We start from the raw sequence: 27240 nt of genomic DNA, 5'->3' as shown, positions 1-27240 counted from the left end.
AAAAGTTTTTGGAGTATTTTCATTTAAATTAACTCAGCACAAAATTCGTCATTTAGAATTTGAGTAAACTTTCAACTAATTCAAATTAAGCAAATATGCGGTGAATTGGTGAATATTTAATGAATATATATATCATAAAACATCATTGTACAATGATATTTGCTATGCATATTATTAAATTTAATTCAATGCCAAACCATCAATATAACGAACGATTCAAATATAAATCGACCTATGCCACTTCTGAAATAATCGGTTTGTATTATATGAAAATATGTAATATATAAACATCTATTTATATATAGAGAAGGGAGGAGCACAAAATTCCAATTTGAATTTGAGCAATTATATTGTGAAACTTTTTCACAACAAATAGCACATATCAAACAACCAACTATCTGGCTATATTCAGTAGAACTCTTAGAAATATGTTTTTTTAATGTTTTTCAAAAATTTGAAACCTGGTACTTTTTATCCCATAGGCGGAATAAATTGGGACGGCCAGGAGGCAACCAGGTCCAATGCTATATTTTCAATTTCAAAGTGATTTTGCAAAATAATAGCTACATTATTCAACCAATGCAAATAAAACTTTATGACTATATTGATTTACATAGTATATAACCTTGATCTGGTAGTTCGTCGAGAATATTTATCATCAGAGTTTGAATAGCTATTTATTTAATTCATCTTCTGTAAAATGGCTTTTTTTAACTTAATTTACATTTTATTTACTATATTACATTGTTCACGCCTTTGCCAGGGTAAAAGTTCAGTTGGTCTTTTTTACCTCACCCATGTTTAAGTTTTTTAAAGTGAATATATGGAAAAAAGACTGTTGAATACAACTTAAAACTAGCTGTAAGTGGAATTCTGTCTTAAGGCAATTAGGGCATCGTGCCTTAAGGCAAATTGCTGGAACTTCCCGTACCAAAAATTATTTTTTTTTTTTAAAACGAATAACATTTTTGAAAAAAAATTTTTTTGAAAAAATAAGATTTTTAAGAAACTATAAATTGGACAAAAAATTAGTTTTTTTTAAAAAAAAAAAATTTTTTAAAAAAAAATTTTTTTAAAAAAAATTTTTTTTAAAAAAAATTTTTTTTAAAAAAAATTTGTTTTTTTTGAATTTTTTTTTTTTTTTTTATTTTGACATATTGTGGAAGATCTGAACTTTTTTTTCAAAGCAATCGTACTGCTTTAACTACATAGGGACAAAATATAAAGCGCGTAAGCGCCGCGTCGCTGTCTAACGCATAAGCATTGGTACGGAACCGATAGGAATGTTAACAAAATGTATACTTATTGTTAAAATCTCTATAAAATGTCTGATAATTTGATGTGCATATGTCTAATGATCATTTTTGACCGCCAAATGGCTCATTTTTTTACTTTTTCCTCTATATCTCCGAAACCGCTGGACCTACCTTCATGAAAGTTGTATCGATTCTTCATCTTGTCAATACAAATAAAATGTTTTTTGAATTATTAAAATCGGACGCTCCGTTCTCTTAAAAACTGAGTTACCGTTTTCGGAACTTTTTGCCCCGTATCTTCGGAACGGCTTGACCTGCCTTTGCCAAAAACTAATCAGCACGTCTCCTTATCAATACGGATCGAATGCTTTTTGAATTATTCAAATCGGTTGAACCGTGTTCCCGAAATCGTCGACGAAAATTTGTATCCGCACATACATACACACACATACATACATACATACACACACACATACACACACACACACACACACACACACATACGTCCATTTTTTCTAAGGTATGCCAAAATGTTCAGAAACCTCTGAAACGTAAAGATATATAAAAATTTTCATGTTCGATTTTTTTGCGATTACTATAACTTGCCCTACGGGAAGTTAATAATAATACATCTTATAAAATAATTAAATAACGTGTAAACTAAACGGCAGTGTTCACATCCAAAAAAGCAATATCAAAAGAAAATTCTTTTGTTGTGGAGCTTCAAACATTGCCGTATATCTCCTGAGAGCAACGTCGGAAGAATCAAGGTGATGGCTGGTTAAACAATGTATTCCCTCTACTTTCAAATATTGTTGCCAAAATATTTTTAACTTCACTTGTTTTTGAGATACCGGTGGCGGACCTTTTTACCCGCGGGCCGTTAAGCACCGCTCTACCCTATATGTAATATCTAATTAGGTAATTCTGAACAATTTGTAATGCAATGATCATTACGAGCGAATGTGATATTGCCCGAATACTCCCTACTGGCATCAGCATCAGAACAATCAATGCGATCATGTATTATATGGCGCGGCATATTCATTTCAATCATGCTTCTGGTTTTAGCATATCGCTCGTGTATTTCAACAAACATTGTGTTGCGGGATAATTGCATGTAAATCCATTCGGCTGACATATTTAAATATTTATTCCTTTTTCATTTTTGCCATGTTAGCAAAATGTAAATCAAACGCAGCGTATCTGTGTTATTTTCTGAAATGCTAACGACATGCAAAATATTATACGTCGGACTTTCACGAGCAACCTATGGGAAAACGATTTACGTAAGAATAGATCTACATACATAAAGATATACAGGATGTACATATGTATTTTGGTATTACTTTTCAAAGATAAATCCAAAATATTCGAACTTATTTCTTACGCTGCTTTTGCACATTTTAGTTATATTGATCATACAGCCGCAGAATTCCATGAGAGATTTGAATTATGAAAAACTAAATAGTTGAAATAATTTGTTTAATTCAAACCATTTAATATTTTCAAATTCTGCTGTATTTTGGATTCTTTGAAGGAAAAGGTATAAAGAATGTTAATAAATCGGTTTTGGGCAAATTCTACATCAATTCAATTTTATATCATTTTTTGAAGTAAAACTTCTTTAGGCGCGACTAGGGTGTAAATCCGTGCAAATGCAACGGAAGTACGTTACGCCAGAACTGTTCGTTATTCTCGATGAGATTATTTCTATACGGGTCGATTGTGATTATTCGTCGTGTATGTGAATAGAAATCTGTCGTTGTATGCGTACCGGCATCAGAGATGTAGGCGTACCGATATCAACAAGTAAATCGGCATAGATAAATAAACAATTTAAAGTTACATCGTAGTACAAATCTTGATTTAATGAAAAATACCTGAATCAGAAGAATATTTTACCCTGTCCCCCATCAATAATTAAAATGATAAATAATGAAACAAATGCAACATTTGCACCGTGTACGAAACATAAGTTTATTGAAATAATTTCTATATTGTTCGTAGTTTTTATAAATCTTAAAAGTTATTAAAATGAAAAATATTTTTAGGCAAGATAGATATTACAGCTGTTCACAAAATGAAAATTATATCGCCAGCGAAAAAGTAAAAAAATACAAGCAGTCAATGAATGTATGTTAATTTTAATTACATGAAGTTCTTCAAACACAATTACATGATGAGTGAAGTTGCGAAAACAATATTTGTTTAGGGGTTGATTAACATAATCCACTGTGTGAACGAATATTATACAATTTATTAATCAGCAATTACTTCATTTCTCTAATGAACATATTTTCAATGCTATTTTTACTATATAATTTATAATTTATCATTATATAAATGTGTATAATGGTTGATACTAATAAATGTGTGCATCACGAGTGTTACCATATTACTAATAAACATTATTCAAAATTGTTATATGATGTATTTATTCTTACTTAACTTAAAATTGCTACTTTGTACAATACCAAATAAGTTTTACTTCAATCGCGTGTGTACCTTACGCGCACTCTTTTTTTTAACTTTTTGAAGGATAAGTTTATATTTTCTACAGAATTTTCGATGAGCTAATTTTAAGTTTTCTCGACGTTTCAAATTATTCTGATTCAAAAAAGTATGTGTGTATTTGACCAAATTCAAAAATGTAAGCCAGTGATGGATCTTGATAAGGACTTGTGTTAATTTGTTTTGCAAGTAGAACTGGTCAAGTCGTTTTTTTGTATCAGCAGAAAAGTAAAAAAAATTTCGCCTACGTTTTCGCAAAAAATGTGAAACCGATTTCACAAATATAAAAACAGTTCAAATAATATGAGTTGAAAATCGTAGTGATTAGTTTAGTCGTTTCTTCGTATTTAAGTATCGATTTTGTTCTGACGATTTGGATGATGCTTTATATGATAAATGCCACTTTTCTATATTTTTTACATGCATTTTATATTTCTATTTCTATTTCTATTTCTATCTATATTCAATATATAATAATTATATTACTTCATTATATAATAATTTCAAGTGTCAATAAATTATAAAATATTTACAAGTTGGAAGGAGCATTTGCATATAGAATTTTCTTTATGTTATAAGAATATATTTAGTTTGAAGCATAATTGTCAGATTTTTTGCCAATAATGTACATATTTCTAAATTTAATCATTTAAGATATGGTATGTCAATTTTCTGCCAACTAGGAACTATTTGCGGAATATTAGTATAAAACTGTTATAAAAGGACTTACAGAAGCATTGGAGATTTATTTTAAACTCTTTGGTCGCGCAAAACCCACAAATTGAGTAATTGCACACTTCACTGTTTGGATAGGAAATTGCTGTAAACATTCTATTATATACGCTATATATATATATATATATATATATATATATATATACATGTGTGTTTGTCTTTATATAGTGATGACAACAATGTCATTTGCATTCAACTGCGATACTGTCATTTTGAAATGAACACCAAACCATGAATTTTGAGACAGTATTTTGGATATATATATATATATATATATATATATATATATATATATAGATCAATATCGCTATGTGTAGAATACACTTCAGCATAAGGTTCGAGTGACATAAAAATATACATATTACTTCATTCAGAACAAATTCATTCAACATTTTCAAAATTCCTTTCTTGTAGTTTTATTATATGAACGGCTATGAACAGCCATTAGTTCTCTACATATCTCTTATACTTTAGATATTTTTTATAACGTTAAGTAAGATTTTACTAAAAATAAATTTGCAATAGCATTCTAACTATTTAAGATCATAATACTGTTTATATAGCTTATGTCAGTGACACGCCTAGAGCAATGCGCTCTATATTCATATTTAGTATTTTATTTCTCCTAGTTGAACTTGTTGTAATTCTATATACTATTCGATTCTATCGTATAACTGAATAGTAATTGTGTATCGAATATTTAAATAAATAAAAAAACATAAGTTTGAAGGAACATTTTTTTCTGATTGTTTAGCAAAATCCAAAGTTACTCAAATAAAATATAAAGCTCAAGACTATTCAAATAAATTTAATATGGATAAGAAAATATTTAAATAAATCATAAAACACAAGTTCAAAGAACCATTTTTTTCTGTCTGATTGTTCATCAACAAAATCCGAAGTTACTCAAATAAAATATAAAGCTCAAGACCATAATTTAAAATAATAGTTGCTTTAAATAATTTTGTGCCTTATAAGCAAAGTTTCAATACTTGTGATTTGAATAGTTTCAAAACATCTTGCAGATTGCAGGTGCGTTATTATTTATGAAGCTTTCGAATTTGCACCTTGTGCATATTGAACTTGCCAACTGCAATTATGAAAAGTTGTACGTTCTATAAAATTGATTTACTGAAGTAGTTTCAATAAGTAATAAAGCTGTTTCGTATTCTATATTCAACTATAGTAGTAACAAAAATAATTTGCATTGTATAGTAGGCGACTTTCAATCTTTGAAACACAGTATTTTTTATGCCCAATATGCCTCTAATAGTAATTTTATACGACGCAATACTCGTAAAGTAATAAAAGAAAAAATCGTATCATCGTAAACTAAAAACATTAGAAAATATTACACAGCCCTCTCAAATTTTTTAACTATGAAATAAATAAATATTTGAAATATATACATATTTAATGAACTTACTTAAATTTTCAAAATACTTATAATAAAATTATTTATGAAGAAGAAAAAAATTATAGTTGTATTGATGACTAAGAGTGCTTAATCTTGCAATAGGCTGTACAGAAAAAAAAAACTTGAAACAATATTTATTTTGATATAGTTTATAGGAAGCTAAATAAACCAATTTTTGTTTAAAGTATATTATACGATAATATTTTTTTTTAAATTAATAGGAAAATATTATTGCAGTTGCAAAAATTAAAGTTTGATTTCATGATTGTTATAATGGTAAAATTCAAATATAAAATTTCATATTTGTCCATTTCAGTGGTTGAATGATTAATAGAGCTAAATTAAATGATTAAGCTACTGAAATGACAATTATGAAATAGAATCGATATTTGGAGTCGTATGCATTTTTAACTAAAAAAAAATTGGTCAGCTCAGTTGCAAAGCTCAAAAAAATCTGAATTAAAATTTTATGAAAAATATTTACTGACTAAAAGCGGGGTAAAAGATGATTCGACCAATAAAATAACTATCACGAAATAGAGGCATGTGGTAACAGGGTAAAAATTTAGGGCTGTATTTTAATCACAAATAATAAAAAATAAAATTAAAAAAAATGGTCAAAAAAATTAAAAAAATTAAGGTTAGCCAAATTTTATCATAGCCCATTCGTTGAAATGAAAAATTAAGTTGAGAAAAAATAATTTTTTTTATTATACGTTTTGACACTTGATGTGTGTCATCATTCAGTGACCACCATGTCAAAACCATGAAACTTATAGATCTTAATAAAATTAAATTTATTGACGAAATTTAACACAAAACCATGATTGGAAAAAGAAGAATTATATTATTTGAATGCACAATGGAGCAAAATATCATACTACTCCGTAAAAGTGGCAGCTCATATCACTTTTACTCTGAGACAGGGTACGTGTCTTCCAATTTATATAAATAGCGTTCAGATTCCAAAACAAAACACAGTGAAATGTCTTGGTCATTTATACAGCAAACTTACTTGGAAAAGTCACATAAAAATGAAAAAGCAACAAATAATGTTCAAAATGAAAGAATTTAATTGGCTAATACGTAAAAAGTCTAAGCTCTCAATGGAAAATAAATTGCTGCTATATAAAACAATCATCAAACCAATCTGGACCTACGGAATTGAGCTTTGGGGCTGTGGTTACAAATCGAATATAGCTATAATGCAGAGGACACAATCAAAAATTCTACGTACAGTACTTAATTCTTCGTGGTACGTGATAAATGAAAGCATTCACAGCGACCTTAACATGAAAACGGTGCAATTAACGTTCAAAGAAGTAAAGAAAAAATACAAACGCAAACTGGACTCACATTCGAACCCATAGTTGATATTACTCAACCTTTTGACATAAGGAGATTGAAACGACACTGGCCTTTAGACTTAGTCTTAGATTAGCTCTAATATAATATTATATTAAATGTTAAACTAAGAAGATCTCATTGGAGTTCTTCTTAGACATCGCTCCTAAATATTGTCAATTTAGCTCATAGGAATTTTTATGTATTTCTGATTGCTAAATAAAACAGAGTTTAAAAAAAAAGTGACAGAACCAATGTGACAAAATTCCATCATAAAATTTAATTTTATTCAGATGTTAACGTTTAAAGAAGTTAAGGAAAAATATAAGCGCAAACTGGACTCACATATGAACCCTTCTATAGTTGACATTACTCAACCTTTTGGCATTAGGAGGTTGAAACGACAATGGCCCTTAGACTTAGTCTTAGATTAGGTCTAATATATCATATTAATTGTAAAACTGAGAAGTTCTCATTGGAGTTCTTCTTAGGCATCACTCATAAATATTGTCTTTTTAGCTCATAGGAATCTTTATGTATTTCTGATTGCTAAATAAAACTGAGTTAAAAAAAAAAAAAAAAAATTCAGATGTATAAGTTTCGTGCTTTTGACCTGGTGATTACTGAATGATGACACACGTCAAGTGTCGAAACGTATAATAAAGAAAAAAAAATTTAACTTATTTTTTTTATTTCAACGAATGGGCTTTCAAAACATTTTTTCAAATATGTTTTAATGTCGAAAAAACTATCAATATATATATATATATATATATATATATATATATATATATATAGATCTAGAATTGAGCACTGAGAATTTCAATAGTCCATTGAACTATTCGAATTCGTTCCAGGTATGCCAGGTAAAAAGAACACAATAGTATACGCATGCTGCCCCGAGCCCTACGTGGACGTGACGTTCACGATACAAATACGACGCAGGACGTTGTATTACTTCTTCAACCTGATAGTGCCATGTGTTCTGATATCGTCCATGGCGCTTCTAGGATTCACACTGCCGCCCGATTCCGGCGAAAAACTGACACTCGGTGAGTCGTCAACCAATTCTTATATGATGTTTTTTGTGTTGTTACATTAAAAAAAAACTAAGAGAAAACTATTTTTGGAATAGATTATAAAATACAAAAATGAAAATTTGTTTATCCCTAGAAATTTTTATTTGCATCATAAGTAAAGAAAATTTCATAATCGATTTATTACATACGTTATAGCATATTTCAAAATATATTATTTCATCAAATTTAATCTGTCTATTGTCATATTCATAAGATGATGCCTCACTTTATAAAGTTATCTAGAAATCTTTATAAAATAACTTTAAAAATGGAAAAAACTTAAGCCGTATTCCTGTTAATGTCCCATAATTCCATATTACAATTGTTATTCAAATAAGAAAAGAACAATAGGGACATATTTATAGCGTATATGTTTCTTCAAAAAGGTAGATCTATTTATCTATATTTAAAATAAAGTAAAGATTCACATGCAAACCTCGATTTTATATTTGCTTTAATAACGTGTACCAAACTATTAACTGAACTTACCAGATATTTATAAAAGCTGTAAGTGAGATTAAAACATTTTCAGACATCAGGAATGAAATATGTTAACAAGTAGTGCGTATTCTTATCTCTACAAATTTTGTGTACAGTAGAATTAATAATGTACGATACTAATTATTGACTTTGAATTTCTTTCAAAAAGTTTATGTCGTGTAGTACCTATAGTTATTACGGAATGCAATATCAGTATTTTGGTATACCGGTATACCAAAAAACCGATATATCATCTAATTTTTCGGCGGTATTATTTTCCTTAAAAATACCAGAATTTTGGTTATTGGAACCTTAGCCCTATTTGATACATGTCATAGTTGAGTTTAACTTGCTCGAGACAGTCGAAATTTAAAAAAATATAATCGCTTAAAAACACTGTCTCTTTAGGCCGTTCTATTGTATAAACAAGTGTCAAAATATTATCTTGACTCGCCGTTAAACTAAATATTTATTTCCTTTCAAAGGGATTCATATAGTATTTTAAGAAATACAATATGTTAATTTCCTTTTTTTTAAAACGGTAACGGTTTTTCAATGTGACATCGGCGCCAAAATATTCTATACTATAAATACTCAAACTCAAAATTAAAATAAACACTTACCTATTAGGTAATCTTCAATTTTGTTATAATTTTATACCTATTAATTATAATAATCAGCAAATATTAAAAAAAAAACATATTTTTATAACATGTTTCTATTGATGTAATATCATAATATTAAGTTGGAATTAATTTTGTAATTTTGTAAATTTATATTTAAAAATTTGTTGTTCATTTCTATATATATTTGTACAAGTTTTCTGTTTTACGTCTAGGTTTTTCTCTTGTTTTTATTTATATTGGGTTACTTTTTATATTTGTAGAAGTTTTTTTTACTCTTAAATACTATCTATCATACTAGGACATTCAGTAATAGGTTTGGCTTTATTATATTAATTTTTGCGTAAATGGCAACCCAGTAGTTGTCTAATGCAGTTGTGACTAATTAACTATACTCAAACTATTTGTTGAAAAATTGTAGAAGTAGCCCCCAATATTGTTTACATTTTTTGGAATAATATTAATACCGGCATTTTATATACCGGTACAAATCGAAAATACGGAAATACCAAAATACCGGTATCGAAAACTTATATCGGTATTGCATTCCCTAATACCTATTAATTCGCGCAATTCAAAGCAATTTATTTATTTCATTGACTACTACTATACATCGAATACTTTTTCAGTTTTTTGATGCCTGTAATCAGCTCTTTGAAATATTGTATATTAACAATATTAAGTATTATTTGAACTAAGTATTATTTGAACAAAAAAATATAGACTACTCTGTACTCTGTGCTAGAAATTCGAATATCATTGGAAGATAACATTTAATATTTTCATTCACGTATATTGTGATTTATGAGTGTTTCATTTAAAATCAGGTCACGTGGCCTTTATTTGTGGTGAATAAAAAATAATTGAAATATTCTCTTGCCTTGAAATGTAGTTATTCAATATGCCTTCTGCTCATAACACTGTACGTTAAAACGAAATGTTTAAGCAAAGCGTTAGAAGCAGAAGGTTTTAAATTACAACCGAAATATAACATTTTATTACAACATATACCGCCGTGAACTGCGATTAGGGGTTTCACATGTCTCTTTTATTAATCTCGTAAAGAACCTTTTTAAGCAATGAAACATCAAGCACTTTTTATTCCTTTAAAAATACTAGAAGCTGAATAAATAATCACCAATCGCATTATTTAATAATCTGTTATTTCATCCATTTACCATCAGAATTAATGTCCGCATAGCAATAAAATCATGTTCATCATTCCACTGGTCGGATAGAAATGCAATTATACGCAGATTATTGTCGAATTAACACACTAATTAAAAAAGCAATTAGCGTTTGTTAGAAAAATAATATTTATTCGTCGCTTCTCATTTGTTTGCATATAGTAAATAAACACATATGTGATAGCATGATTAAAAAGAAAATCAAAAGTTGTATGTATTTAAATTTATGCATATATATAGTAAAATCCAGTTTAATATTCAATTAAACTCAACGTCCAATCAATTTTTATATTAAACAAATAAGGGGTATATTTCTGTGTTTTTAGCAGAATATATTTATTTAGGAAAACGCAGAACGCCGTCAATATTAGCACAAAAAAGTAAAATCGGCAATATTTATTTCGACGTAAAAGCATTATTTTAATTTATATTTTAAATTGAATACGTCCAAAATATAGATTACTTTATTAGATTATACACAATAAAGACTACAATATGCAAATTCTTTTTTACCATATGAAATGAATAAATATTTATATCACATTTTCATGTTAATAGCATTTTTATATTGCCACTTATATTGCGAAAAAATGTGAAACTATTTGCTTTTATATAAAATAATCATGCTCTTTTCTTTTTCTAATAGATTCATGCATTTGTAGCTATTTTTGCAAGAATTTAGTACTTTCTGTCACTTTTTAAAAAACTATATGCTGTACAAAAAATAATCAATCTAAACATTTTTATAGTATTTAAATCAATAATCAACACTTTAAATTGTGTGGTCGATAAAATTTCAGTTTGAGATCAAAATCATTTACTTAAGCGTCACTTTTTAACACTAAACCTACTGACAAAGTCAAATCGTATAGTCATTTATATTATAGTCGGTCAGGAAAAATGATAACTAAAATATATTTTAATTTAGTCCAAAATTTGCAAAAAACATAAGAGTTAATTCCGTGAGTAAAAATTAATAGAATTATCCCACATAAGAAATCAACAAGTTAGATTATAACTTTTATATTAAAGATATAAACCTATTTATTACTTTATATACAGTGAACATAAATATAATTTTAGTAATATTCAAATTAATCTATTTATCTATTTAATATACATTTACTAATCTTGAAAAAAATTAATTACAAGCTTGATGCTTATTGAAAATAATCAAACTTTCATAAAAATCAGATCAGATCTTGTAAATAGAGCAAAAAAAATAGTTTTATTTAATTATTTATATTAATCGCCGATATTTGAGGCTAATTGGATTGGATTATGCCTCAAAAGCATAAATTAAATTCATATTATTTAGTTCAAATTATTCTTTCACTTATTGCGAATACAAACGTCGAATTAACAATTTCACATTGTCTTTTATTTATATAACGTAAAATATGTAGAAAGTTATTTTCATAATAATGTTCAATCATACATATTTTTGATAATGCTTAAGAAGTGTGAAAATAATTAGTTGTCACACTTGTTTCATTTTGATCAGACTAATGGTCATAGATAAAAAAAACTCACATTTTTTCTTACAACTAGTAAAAAAGACGTAAAAAATCTAAAAAAGCAATGCTATATAAAACGCGTAGAAAACTATTTTATTAAAAATGTTTAAACATTGTGTTTCATATCGTTTGAAAATTATACATAAAGATGAAATTAATTATTTTGACGAGTTCTGGTAGGTTTATTGTTAATAATAAGATATTATGATTAATTATTAATAGATATTAATAGATATTTTTATTAATAGATATTGTTAATAATAATAAGATATTATGATTAAAAGGATACAAGAAATAAAATAGCCTTGAATCAATTAGTTCAGACTTTATTATCATATTTTCAATATAAAACATTTTCTCTGAGAGTTACATTGAATTACTGTAAAACTTTCGAAAAAAAAGAGAAATCTTAATCTGCCTACTATAAACTACAAGAATATTTTAATAATAATTTTCGAACATGTGCTAATGTTTAAAACGTGCAAAATGTAAGAAAATGATTACTTTGACAAAATCTTGTAGGTTTTGTGTTAATATCAATATTAACCCTTTCGCTACGAAAGTGTTTTCCGCAGGAAAGACACTGGTGTACGAGCCAGCGAGCCGCCCAGTAGCGCTACTAAACATACAAGCTCAACGTATTTCAGTTTTTTTTTTTTTCAATTAATATTGATAAATATGTTATTCAAATTATAAATTTCAATTCCAATAATCTAAAAATTGCAATAAGGAATGAGAATTTTTAACAGTTTAACCTAGAATCATTAATATGAATGATGGTCGGAACATTGGATGTCGTCCATAGGCGGCACCCGTAACACGGGTCGGCATGAGGATGTCGCGTATAGGCGACGCTCGTAGCGAAAGGGTTAATGTTGCAATAAAAACGGACAAGAAGCGTTACGAAAATTATACTAGATTAGCCATATGTAAATATAATAATTCAAAAAGTTTACAGTATTTGGTAGAGGCGTTTAAACATGGTTTTGTGTTTTATGGTTTAAATGACACACCGATATTCATGTCGGTGATCAATCATATATTCTAACAGTTGTAATATTTCAGGGGTCACAATCCTCCTATCTCTCACAGTGTTCTTGAATTTGGTAGCCGAGACTCTACCTCAAGTGTCAGACGCCATTCCTCTGTTAGGTAGCCCCGACGCTTTGTATTTATGTCATCCGGTGTGTCAGTGTCAATCGGACGCTGACTGAATGTCATCGCATCTGATTCGTACATTTGTCATCATCGCAATGCATGCATGTTGTCATATATGGCCTTTGCCTCCGTTTTGTGTTACATGTGTTATCAGCATTACACACACTCTCTAAACATAATAGTGAAACAATATCGATGTGTTTTGCATTATTTTCATTTCGTTATTATTGTATGCTGTATTCGAATATTGACGTTTTAATTTTAATAGAAAGTTTCAAATTGGAAATAGGGAAAGGATTTTTAGTCCCGAACGCAATTTAAAACACACGCTTCATTATTCATTGTTTATTATATTTTTACTGATCATTTTTTCATCACTTAGAATCTAAATTTTAAATATATTTTTGAAAAAAATTGGGAACAATTTCAAATTAACATATGTTCATGATACTGCTCCACGAGAAAATTCTTCTTAGTCGCAAATACGTTTTAAAACGTGCTTTATATTATATCCTACAAAAGTTAATAATTAAGCATATTATGATACTGTTCGGAAAAAAAACTTTTACATACTTTAGCAGTAAGTAGGGGAGACTGGATACGATTGTGCTAGGGTACGGTAGTCACATTTTGACATAAGGTTCAAATGAAAAAAAATAATATATGTTTATTTGAACAAGTTTTTGTTATTGTATTGACCTAGCACCCTACATTGACACCATCTGAGGCCGCATTGCTTTTGAAGAGTCAAAAGTTAATTTTTGTTTTTTAGATTTCTTTTCATATTAACTGTTACTTGTTTACCGATAGATCAGTTTGTTTGTTCTTTATCATACTTCTGACAATAAAAGTTGTTATTAATAAGGTGACCATACGGTGCCGGATTGGCAGAAACTGACACGGATTTCTACCTTGCGTCCCGGGTTATGTTTAAAGTATGATTTGTACCGAATTTAAATCTTTTGTTATGGATTGTCTCGGTTTTTCAAAAATTAGCAAATGAGTTAACAAAAATTATGAAAACTAAGTGCTATTTTTTTCAACTAAAAATAATATTTATGAATAGAATTGAATAGAATTGAATAGAATATTATACAAAGCGCAAAAAACATATAGATCCATATAAGATATAATATTATCGATGAAAAAGTATGATATATAATCGAATAATAAAATTCTTACTAAAAGTCCGCAATTATTATAAAAAAAAGATTTATATAAAAAAAACTTATTATATACCCTCCGTCCCGGATTAGCATAACTGAAAATTACCGTCCCGGTTTTGACTTATTGTTAGAAAAATATGGTCATATTATTAACCATTTTGGTATTTTTCTACCAAAGCTATCATTATTCAATCAATTTCTATGTTTGTCACAGCCGTCCTGGGAATGTAAACGGTTGTGACACTCGCCATTTTCTTGAATGATTTGATTTTATTACTAATCCATTGTATTTAAGAACAGTATTTCATTAAGTTCACATAGACAAATGTTCAAATGAACAATTAATTTACCTTTCTCCAAGTTACCTTGCAAATTAATAAAATTATTGTTGAGTAATAAAATAGTGGCACTATGGTACCCAGTCGTCCTACTACTACTAAAACGCAATTGCAAAAATGTCATCATTTTACGTGGATTGTTTTCCGTAATCTGAGTAGATTCTGACATCCATCCAAGAGAATCATGATATATTCTCTTATAACATGTGCATTATTTACTTTATATATATATATATATATATATATATATATATATATTTAAAAAAATTGAATTTAAAGCGTTTCTCTGCGTTTCGATACGTGTAAGTTAATAAAATGAAAACAAACTTGTTTTTAAGTGAACAATAAACTATTACATTTGTAACAGAATGCGTCACGTTATTTGCTTTTAGTAAAAATTATGATAGATATAAAATTAAATTTATTTAATTTCAATAACATTGTTGCCAACAGCACAACCTGAATTTTAACCAATGGCACAGCCAAACACGTCGAATGGTGGCTTATAGTTTCAAAAATTAAAATAATTTTATTGTGAAAAATACGATAAATAATTTTACTATTCTGAAAAATACAATAAATTAAACTTACATGCAGATAAATGGGTTTGAAATATATTTCAAAATTTTTGTAGATATTGTATATTAAGTCTTTGATATATTCCATTCTAAAGTGCGATGTCACAAAATGTTAGGTTTCTCGTAGAACTTCTAACGCACTGTCTTCTCACTTTGCCAATACATTTTTCTTTCCACGTCATATAATTTATGGATATCTTCTCATCTGTAGAATATTAAAATGTCTCTGTCGCATAACTGATCACGTAAAGTCGAATTAATTTTTTGAATATTTACTTTACCAAAACACGATTATGTTCGAATATAAATATTTGTGTGGACAATGCTATTATCTCTATTTAATTATCATATTAAATAAGTTTTTAAGTTTAGAGCTTTGAGTTTTATTTAAGGTTTATGTAATTGCATTTGTGTTGTAGCACGTATACGCTAAGCTTCAACCTGATACAATATTTAAATTATAATTTGCGCCAGCTAAACTGCTTAAACATCAAAGCTGAAATGATATGATTTTAAAAGTATTAAAACGTTGCTAAAATATAAAATGCTTGACCCGCCTGTAAGAGGCATAGAGGTAGGGAGCTAGGGGTCTGTTGTAACAGATTGTTTTAAATTAATATATCTTGAAATTCACTGGATTATATTTTTACGGAATAAAAATAGAGAGTTGATGTAACTAATCATCTATCGAATCAATTAAAAATATAACCACAAATCTTTTTTCATTATTTTACCGTTCATCAATTTTTAGTGCGGTGTTGCAACTTACTTCGTGTTTGGGGCTAGTTATATCTACCGGACCAAGTAATAACGACAAAAAACAACAATAATGATTTTGATAATTCATTCTTCACTTATTTTTAAGAAAATTGACTTGTTTCTAAGTAATTATTTTCATACATCAAAGCAAACTCAAATTAATACAAAAAAATACATAATGTTTTCTGTAACATGATTTTTTTTTATCATAAATCAACGTAAACTACAATTATTAACGTGACACAAATAAAGGATATACTGTCTTTTATAACACAATTTACAAGTGCCCACATATTTTAATTTATATATCAATTCAATCTTCTCTGTTTGAATCTATACATAATTTTTGTATTTTACAACTAGCCCCAAGGTTTTGTTTTAACTAACCTCAGACATGATTTTTTTACATTATTCGAGATAACTATTGGTGCAATTTAGAAATCACAAAAATTGTTACACATTATCAAATTTTGATAAATTTAAAACTAGATAAATAAAAAATTCATAATTAGTCAATAATAATTATTCAAACTGAAAATTTCTGATAGATCAGTTTTATGTTGCCTGTAAAACATGACGTACCTACACAGTTCTGTTAATGGAGTCGGCCTGCGAAACAGTAGCTATGAATATATTATGCAAATATTTTAATATCGTCTTAATTCCTATTGAAAAACGCCCGTTACTAGTTAACCCTATTGCAGATAGCCCCTAGTTCTCCTATATATGACCGGTGCGGGTAATGTCCTTATATTCACATTTCCAAAATTCTTATGAAAGATACTAAAATACCGGGCTATTGACATTCTTCGAAAAGATACATTTATGAGTTATATATTCTACATAACATTAAAAAGGTCTAACAATAAGTAACAATCTATTGCGAGACTAGATACACTGCAAGTTGTGAAGAATTAGGTCACTGGACTACACTGAACGAAATCAGTTGAAATTGAATAAGTTTTAACAGAATATGTAATAAAAACTTATAAAAATAACATCAATTAGTTACAAAGCGAACATCTGATCTCAACAAGATTTCCTAAAATTGAAGTTTGCAAGAAGACGCGTCTGGGAATCTAGGAGCAAAGTTCTTCTAAGGACTCATAATCGTTGTTCAAAAACTCTTCGCTTGAGAACTTACATGGAATAATAATATCGCTAATGATGCGCTGCACGGCTTTATATGTACAAACTTTACAAATACACCCACAGAAATCTTTTTCATACAATCGATACCGAACTATGAACATGCGAGTATAACGACCAAGATACCGTACACTCCTTTTGGCTTATTTTATGTTATCGAAGAATATTCGCATCAATTTGTTTTGATGTTCCGATTTGCATTTCTCAACAACAACCGTAGTACTAAAAATAGTAAATAAAATGGTTGGGTTACATAAATGAATGAACTTGCACAGAAGTATATCGAACTGTGAATGTGTCATAAACCAAAAATTTTCTTACTATGGAACAATCAAATATGGAAATTCGACAACACTAAATCAAATAGGCTTTATTTACTCACAAAAAATAACTGTTCTCCAGTTAACATATTTAATGTCAACTTTACAACAATCAATTGTTGTTAAATATTTGGGTTGCACTAAGACTCAAAACTCACCTGGAAATGCCATATCCAAAAAAAAAGACACCAACTTGAAGAATCTTGAAGAAAACTATATTGGCTATTAAACAGAAAATCGAAATTAAGCTCATGGAACAAGTTGTAATTGTACAATGTAATCCTAAAACCAATATGGACGTACGGCTTTCAACTATGGGGAACATCTAAGCTATAAAATATCCAAAGATTCCAATATAAACTTTCGAGAGAAATAGTAAATGCTCCTAAATATGTAACAAATTGGCTCATTGATAAAGATTTGGATATCAATATTGTACATGAGGAATTTTTGTACGAATTCTTGTAGACAATTCCAAAAACTGTACAAAACAAAATTTACTGTATGTTAATTTTATATACAATAAAGCTTAAAATCGATTTGATTTTATATAAAATTGATGCTTGAATTGATGCTATTATAAAAATACGACAAAGTTGTAATGAAATATAATTATTATCGGTATATGGAATAACTGCCAAATAGTTTTTAATGACTGATGCAAAACCATTATAATGATGCATAGAAATTATGATATGTGTGTTTGTATTATACATATAAATAAAATGTTACATATAAAGCATTGCTTTTTATGGACAAGAAAAGATATGAAATGACAAAAAAACAGTACTGCATAGAATGTAAAAAATATAGTTATACTAGGTAGGATTTTAAGATAAATAGATTTTTGGACGAACATTGCACTACGGCTTTCACGTGATACTATTGAAGATAAGGTTAAAGAAATAAAAGAGTTGTGTTAAAAAAAATTATGTAAAAGAATGTAGAAAAAACAGGAAATTTTTGAATTAGACATATGGGATATTGGAAATATAAAATGATAAGCAAGAAATAAAAAAAAAACAGATTTTACATCATATATTCATATATAGAGAAATACGAGTATATTCATCAATCAATCAGTGTAGTTCTTTCTTTTACAACGTTAAAGCACTTTAGTATGTCATATTTTAATGTCACCCAGAGTGAGATATGACAAATAATTGATAATGCAAATAAAATGAAATAATTTATACATTTGTCAACATAATTAAATAAATAAGTGAAGAACGTAACGCCAATGGAATCTGCGAAAATAACAATATTAGAACTTTTAAGGTAAACGCAAATTAGGCTAATTAGAAGACAATACAACAAATAAGAACATAATCCAAAAACAATTTATATTTATTTTCATTAATAAGTAGTTTATTTTTTTTATTAATAATCAATTTCTTTTACTCTTAGCTTAATATAATTTTGTAATAAATATTTTCTTACTTATATTCACTTCTTAACAATGAACCAGAAAAGGTATACCAAAGTTCTAGAACGTCAGGAATAAATAATTTTTGAAAACATTTTCTATTTTAAGAAATATATATATATATATATATATATATATATATAACATTCACTAGTTGTCAATAGGAACAATATTACAGAAGAGTCATGACTACAGACTCGCAAAATCACTTTACAAAATATCGGGAAAACGTAAAATTACCGTCATGATTCAAGAAAATAGTTACTAGAGAATACCGGTTGAATGCAATAGAAATATAAAATAATTCTGAAATATTGAATAGTACTAGTAACAAGAAATAGTTTTGCAGCACAAACTTCAATTTTCACACATAACGCAATAACCGAAAAGTGAATCGGAAATCAATAGAATGAAATAAATTTTAAGATTTTTTTTAGCAAATTCAAACTGATAAAGCATAAAAATCGGTTGAAGTTGAAACAAATACTTTGTCAATTCATATATTATAAACAAATACAATCATTGTTTCAATAAAAATATCAGTTTTAATAAAAAATATTATGATTAAATTACCCAACTAGATAGTTATGGATTATTTGCACGCGGTATATTTTGTAAAACTGCTGAATTTATATGATTATCATCCTTGATTGTGAGAAGAACTGCAACAAAATATACAGGTTTATAAAAAAAAATCAGTGTTTTACAGTCCACTAATCACAAAGCCAAGAACCTACCCATGGAAATTTTCATAAGATAAAGAAAAAAAAATTATGTGCCTCAAGAAAATAAAAGTTTCAAAAAAGATTCAGCAAGTAATATTTAAAACACACAAATATTTATGGCATAAGATATATTTCTTATCTATAAAATTTCCATCATAATGTAACGAATTCACTTAAATCTTCCCTGGATACCCAACGTTACTGCAAAACCCTTGTAAAAGCAATCAAGATATAAATGACATAGTGTAAAAAGTCTATAGAATAGAAATAAGATATTAATATCAAAGATTTTGATAGATTCATATCAAAGAGATTCATTCAAGAAAATGTAACTACAGAATCGACTTTTGTATTTGTTCTGCATTCTGGCAACTTGATACTGATTGATTTCGTGAACAATTTCTCAAACAGAAACAAGTCTTAGTGTCTGGTGAGAAGAGAGAAAAATATAAAGAATTTGTAAAAATTTACGTTTTTAATAGATATTAATTCAAACATTTAATCCTAAGCCAGAAAAATACAAAGTGTTTATGTTTGTGAACAATTGGAGAAATAAATGGAAAGATAGATGTGCCATCATATAGATAAATGATGTCAATGATACTGATCATCAAATATGATGCTGTCGAAATAATAAATTATTGAATCTATGGAATGTTAAGTTTGGAGAACTCTAGTAAAAGAGTATCAAATTCAATATAATTTGATATCAATTTGTTACTTGCTTTAATCTTTTATTCAATATGACTATTTGAACAGGGACCCAATAAAATGCATGTATATATATATATATATATATATATATATATATTTCTTTAAATCGAAAATATTACGATAGCATGCAAAATATGTCGACTTATATTTTCGATGTTGATTTTGTTTTTCAAAGAACATCAAGCGAGCAAATGACATATTTATACATCTAAAGTTGATGTAAAAAAGTCATTTCAACAAAATTAGAGACGTATTGAAAACCAAAATAAATTACCGACTTCATGTACCATAAAATCTATTTCTATTGCAATAGTTGCTTTACAGTTGAGAATGCAACTGCATAAATTTTATTCTGGTTTCTTAACATTTCCTTGTGAAATGTCAAGAAATTTTATGATATAATTCAAGTTATTGCATCACTTATAATATAACTTTCTGTGCGGTAAAATTAAACATTTAAAAAGTATAAATAATGCCGAGCTAAACTTGGCCACGATTTGCATAAATACATACGAAAACACCATCAGATTAACAAAATTATTTAATCTGGCTTACTTGTTCGGGCGCGTGTTTGCTGACAGATGCATGTAATTTGCATGAATTTAATTTCTAAATAAAACATTTTCATTTTAAATATTGCAAACTTTGAGAAACAGAATTCATTTCATATACATGGGTATAAGGTGAGCTGAACTTTCGATTCATATTTAAATATAGTTTCGCTGTAATTTGGTTTAATTCACATATGCAGTTCGTACCTGATACTATTTTAAATTTGACTTGTTTGTCATGTAGAATGATTATTTACAGTTATAATGACAATAATGATACCACAACTATAATAATTTGAATTATTACTTAAAACAAACTTATTCTGATTTGTATTAATTTCTTGAAATGTAGAAGCAATATTTAACGAGTACTTATACAAAATAGAAATAATTAAAAGACCTTTTTTCATAATCTTCTAAATACACTCTTATTCTAGTACAGATTGAATAATTAAGGGGCACACCTAGTGTGAAATTTTCAAAAAGTCAAATTTTATTTTTTTCCATATTTTGATAGGTTATACTTTTAGAAACAACATTAAAATTTTAAATCGATATCTTAAATAGTTTTTGAGTTACAGCCATTTAGAAGAGTATATATATATATATATAATATATATATATATAATATATATTATATATATATATATATATATATATATTACACATAGCGTAACGATAATTTTATCTTCAAACGCGTTTTTCTCGAAACAGCATTTTTCGAATTTGCTGGAGTGATTACTCGGAGACAAAAGATCCGGTCAATATCAATTTTTTTTTGCCTCTCCTCTATATAGTTCTCCATAAGATGACCCTCCAGTTTCTTGAACTGATCAAAAATCGAATTTTGGCAGTCCAAAAACGACCAAAATGTTGGGAAAACATGCCGCCATTTAACAATTTTGAATTTTTTTTGTTGCCCGAGGGTCCCTCGCATAGTTTTAGTTTCACAAGATTTTTTTTTGGTTTTATCAACGGAGAAGGCTGCAATCAACTTCCACAGTGAATTACGTTTTTTTCTCGGCGCTAGAAAACGCGTGTTATTTTAGAATATTTAATATTTTATTTCAAAAATTTTACTGTGTATTCTCAAAAAATATATAAATATATCTCAAAATTTTAAATAGATGGATTCACTAGTTATATCAATTTTTTTTGCTCTCCTCTATATAGTTCTCCATAAGATGACCCTCCAGTTTCTTGAACTGATCAAAAATCGAATTTTGGCAGTCCAAAAACGACCAAAATGTTGGGAAAACATGCCGCCATTTAATCAATTTTGAATTTTTTTGTTTGCCCGAGGGTCATCGCATAGTTTTAGTTTCACAAGATTTTTTTTTGGTTTTATCAACGGAGAAGGCTGCAATCACTCCAGCAGTGAAGGACGTTTTTTCTCGGCGCTAGAAAACGCGTGTTATTTTAGAAATATTTAATATTTTATTTCAAAAATTTTACTGTGTATTCTCAAAAAATATATAAATATATCCTCAAAATTTTAAATAGATGGATTCACTAGTTATTTTATTTTTGTTCCAAAAACGGCCTTTTTTTAGGTCGTCACACTAGGTGTGCACCTTAAGATTATCAATAAAAAATTTCAAAAAAATTCCAGGCTAAACTTAATCAAATCGACAAACATATTTTATATTTTCCTAATCAACCAACGTCTCCTGAAATTATTAAATACATATATAGCTTTCTATTTTAACGAGAAGAGATTATATGCTCCTTTTTTGGGGGCAATGCCGCTATGTAGTATATATTTTACCAACGTTTTTCCAATACTAGAAAAATCACCTTAACCCCAACTAAACCTCTAAAACACCTGTGGAGGCCAGTAGCTAACGAATGAAACCAAAATTGCTCTTAAAATTAAACCTATTTAATAACTTGGAAAATTTACAAAAATATATAACTGTATTGGCATAGAGTAATGTTGCCAAACTAATATTCATGATTATTATTTTACACTATTGTAATATCCGATCTGGCCTTAAGGTTGACCTGTCCTCTTATTGTCTAGTCTGGGATTATCAAATCTTTAAGGCAATAAAATCAGTTATAACCACAGTATTTTCTTAATAAAACTCCATCAGCCCAATAATCGCAAAAAATAATTTTTTTACCTTCAACCTTGTGCTAATTTTTTAGCTCGCACCGGAACCATGAGGACTTTTGAGATTCATTTTATAATTGTATTTTAAGCAATTTTACCAAGTTATTTATTCTGTTTCGAATAGTTCAGTAATTTGTCAAAATATACAAATATTTTAATACTTATAATATCAATTTTATAAACATGATTAGAATGTTATAAACATGCAACCATCGGCATATGACGCATTCTTAGATACCTAATTTATTTTACTGACTATTTATTTGTGTAAAGAATTAATGCAATTCAACGCATTACCAATAAAGCAAATAATTGAAAATATGAAGTAGCCTTAGATTGAATTATTATAAGTTATTTTGCAGTTGCATAAATATATCCATTTCATTAATTTTTTCCCGTCTCCATCAAGATTTTTCTAATTACTAATGCAGAAAGTGGAAACAGGATTTTATAAAAGTAAAGAGATCGTCTTTATTGAATCAAAGAGTTTCTTACATTTCGATGAAACATTTTGTTCATCAATAGTTTAACTGGGTCGTTCTTTCAATGAATTGATTTTATCTCGGCTTTAGGAGAACTTTTTTCAGAACCATGGAAAGTATTAAAGCGGGATCGGTAGCGATGAAAGTTTCTTTAGCGGTAATATCAATTATGTGGTTCCATTTTAATTAAGAACAAGACATAATATATATATATATATATATATATATATATATATATATAAACAATAGTAGATATGTCCAGAACTTATAAATGCACAACAAAATTGTTGCGCGTATAATTAGTGTAGTATTATACAAAGAGAATTAAATTGTTTATTTTTTTAAGAGTTAATTCCGTATTCAGTATAATTCAAACCGTTCATAATATGCGAACATTTCAAAGTAAAATAACACTAATAAATTACATGAACGCAATTAAATAGGTAAATTCCATAGAAAATGACCTGTAAAAAACAATTAAAATAATTTTCTTTCAACGCTGCATCGAATAACTATGCACATAATATTCATCTACATATGCATATATATATATATATATATATATATATATATATATATATATAATATTAGTTAAATGTCGTTCATGATATTAAATATGTTTGGCTTTGCGTTCTTTGATGAAAGCTTTTGATTTATATGATATTCATCATATGTGTATATTATGAAAGAACTTTAAATCTTCTCTGACTCGTTATTTGTAAGTTTGTTTTTTTATTCACTTTAGTATAAATAACAAATTAATAAACTTTCAATAAAATTATGAAAATGAGAAAACAATATGTGAAATTAATAAATATCGATACAACTTTAAGCAATAGATTTAGGCAAAGTTGTTCAATTTGACATAAAATTTAATTTTTTGGAAATATTATTGATCTTTTTATCAAATTTATATTTAATATCATATATGGTAAAATGATGATATTTAGCTTGTGTTTCTGCCATAAAATATCCAATAAGAATATTATATCAACATGTAATTCTAACTTGACATTCAGTACAAGTTGTATTAAAAATATATACATGACATATTTATAGACGAGTATAAATATAAATAATCAAGTTATTTTTGAAATCAATGCATTTTTTTTATTTACTACCCAATACGTAGTAATTAAAAGTCAATTATTTGTTGGTACATGTTAAAATTAAGCAACTCTACCAAAAACATGCTTGTTACAACTGAAAATCGTGCACTATGAATCTAACGAGCTAAAAATTAGGTCAACATATTAATAAATCAAAAATTCCGGACGCGTACATTGACTATTTCTATAAAAACATACAAATGATAAATATGAATATATGGTAGATATTGATATTTTCAGCAATTGATTTGTGGAAATAATAATTTGGGAGAAAAATGATTAATGCATTGGAAAATAAGTTTTTTGCTGGTATTTTATTTCAGGTGTCACAATCCTGCTATCCCAAACAGTTTTCTCGCTAATGGTCGGCCACGTAATAACAGTCACGTCCGAGGCCATACCTCTCATAGGTTAGAAAACACGAATTATCATTATGTATATCATTCATAATTTCATATTATTTCTATGACAGTTTCTGTCGACTGACTATACTCTGAAACTGGCAAAAATATAGAAAAGTTTATGCATCAAAGCGTTTATTTAGATCCGTAAATTAATAATTAAAAAAAAGAGTTCATTCATACTATTGATGAAATTTATGCACTATTGCATTAAGTCAATTCCATTCAGACAACTTGATTTTTTAATTAAAATTCAAATTAAAAAATTATAAAATCTGCGTAATCGCATCACAACTATTCAATTTCACCGTTAATTATTTTTTTAATAACATATTCATTGAATTGAAAAAAAATGTCTATTAATAAAACTGTCTATTAAAAAAATATATAATCATAAGCGCAAATTTAATCTGATCGAACAGGCACGTGTAAAGATATAAACACAAAAATATTATGTCAGCTACAATTTATATTCATTTATTTATATATATATATATTACATTCTCCAATTTATATTCTCATTCTCCAGGTATAGATTTATTTGAAACTAATTAAAGTAATTAAGGGGGCAAATCTCCTGTAGAACAGACCGTAACATAGCATTGTTATGGCAACGCTATGTTACGCTTCGTTCTTTGTACTAAAAACTGCTAAAATGATATGTATTTGCTCTGCAGTCAGGCGTTTTATAAATAAAACCTAATCTACAAAACGCACAAACGTCAAAAAATGATATTATTATAACAGCATGTTTATGATGTGTCATAATAACACACGCGTGAACTTAGGTTTTAAGAAAGAAGTGTAACATGGCGTTGTCATAATAACGCTATGTTACGGTCTGTTTTATTAAAGAATTGGAGCCTAAAGCTCATTGTTATTATAAAAAATATCAAATGACGATCAATACGACTTGCACGTGATACTGATCAATTTAGTAAAAAAATCATATAATAAATTAATATATATAAACAATACTTTAGGTGGTCCTTAATATTGACATTTTCGGATGTTATTGCTCCCAGGGGCTTAAATGCTTCCAAATTGATAAAAAAATTCTCTAAAAGTTTTAGCTCTTAATATTAACTTTTAGATACAGCGCAATTCAATAAATGTTTTGTATGGAAATAGCATAAAAAACAATTCGAAAATTTTAAAGATATAACTTAGCAACAAATTAATTAAAAGTAACAATTCGTGTCATCTTTTATTGAAAATTCGACGCTCTGCAAAATAGGGTTTTCATCATTTGTTTTATAGAGCGTCGAATTTTGAATAAAACTCATTCATTTGGTCGCTATGTTATATCTAAAAAACATTTTTAAAATTCTTGAAAATTTTTCCATGCTATTTCCATACAAAACTTTGATTGAATTGCGCCTATCTAAAAGTCAATATTAAGAACTACAACTTGTAAAGGATTTTTTTTATCAGTTTGGAACATTTGAGCCCCTGGCAGCAAGGAAATTCGAAAATATCCATATTAAGGACCACCCTATATATATATATATATATATATATATATATGTTATGTTTTCAAAAGAATCCTAAAATAATTTTAAAGTATTAGGTTACAATATTTTTAAAATTTTATAAAAATAATAAACTTGAGCTATCAAGCTTGCGAAATGCTATATCAAGATCAAATATATTTTATAATAAATAGACCTAAAAAAACAAATAACAACAAACAAGATTTAAAAACAGTAAAGCTGCATTTCATAGAAAAATACCCATGAAAGTTTTCAAGTAACTTTTTGTATGATATATGTTTCTTAGTACGAATGTTCTTTAGAAAGATCGTTTTGTAAATTACTTATAAATAAAAAAGTAACGGTTTATAAACTAAAAATTAATAATTCATATCAATTTTTAGTGTGCTAATAATTCGTTATATGTATATTGAAATATATTTCCATCGTGTTTTCAAATTGGTAGTTATTGCAATTCAAAAGCAATATTTTTCGGCAACAACTGAGTGCTTCCATTTATTCGATAAATAAATTGAACATATAAAATAATATATTACACTCCGATTTTTCATATCGGTTTAATCACTCACACCAAAGTAATAATAATAATTAGTTTAGGGTTTT

At 27.6% G+C, this 27240-nt stretch overlaps 1 protein-coding gene across 1 annotated transcript in view; it reads left to right on the top strand.

Annotated features, from left to right (window-relative positions):
* The window catches only part of LOC113375165 (neuronal acetylcholine receptor subunit alpha-7), a 204013-nt gene that overhangs the window by 72804 nt on the left and 103969 nt on the right, over positions 1–27240 (top strand). Inside the window, exons 5-7 of the mRNA XM_026615116.1 lie at positions 8124–8318; positions 13218–13304; positions 25067–25153. Of these exons, the coding sequence (XP_026470901.1) occupies positions 8124–8318; positions 13218–13304; positions 25067–25153 (369 nt within the window). The remainder of the gene's footprint in view (positions 1–8123; positions 8319–13217; positions 13305–25066; positions 25154–27240) is intronic.

Source organism: Ctenocephalides felis, unplaced genomic scaffold (genome assembly GCF_003426905.1).
Source record: "Ctenocephalides felis isolate EL2017-DRISC unplaced genomic scaffold, ASM342690v1 CF-g0.4_SCAFFOLD_01886, whole genome shotgun sequence".
In the NCBI taxonomy this organism is placed as follows: Eukaryota; Metazoa; Arthropoda; class Insecta; order Siphonaptera; family Pulicidae; genus Ctenocephalides; species Ctenocephalides felis.
The sequence above is the reverse complement of the archived record's forward strand: the minus strand, read 5'-3'. Positions and strand labels throughout refer to the sequence as shown.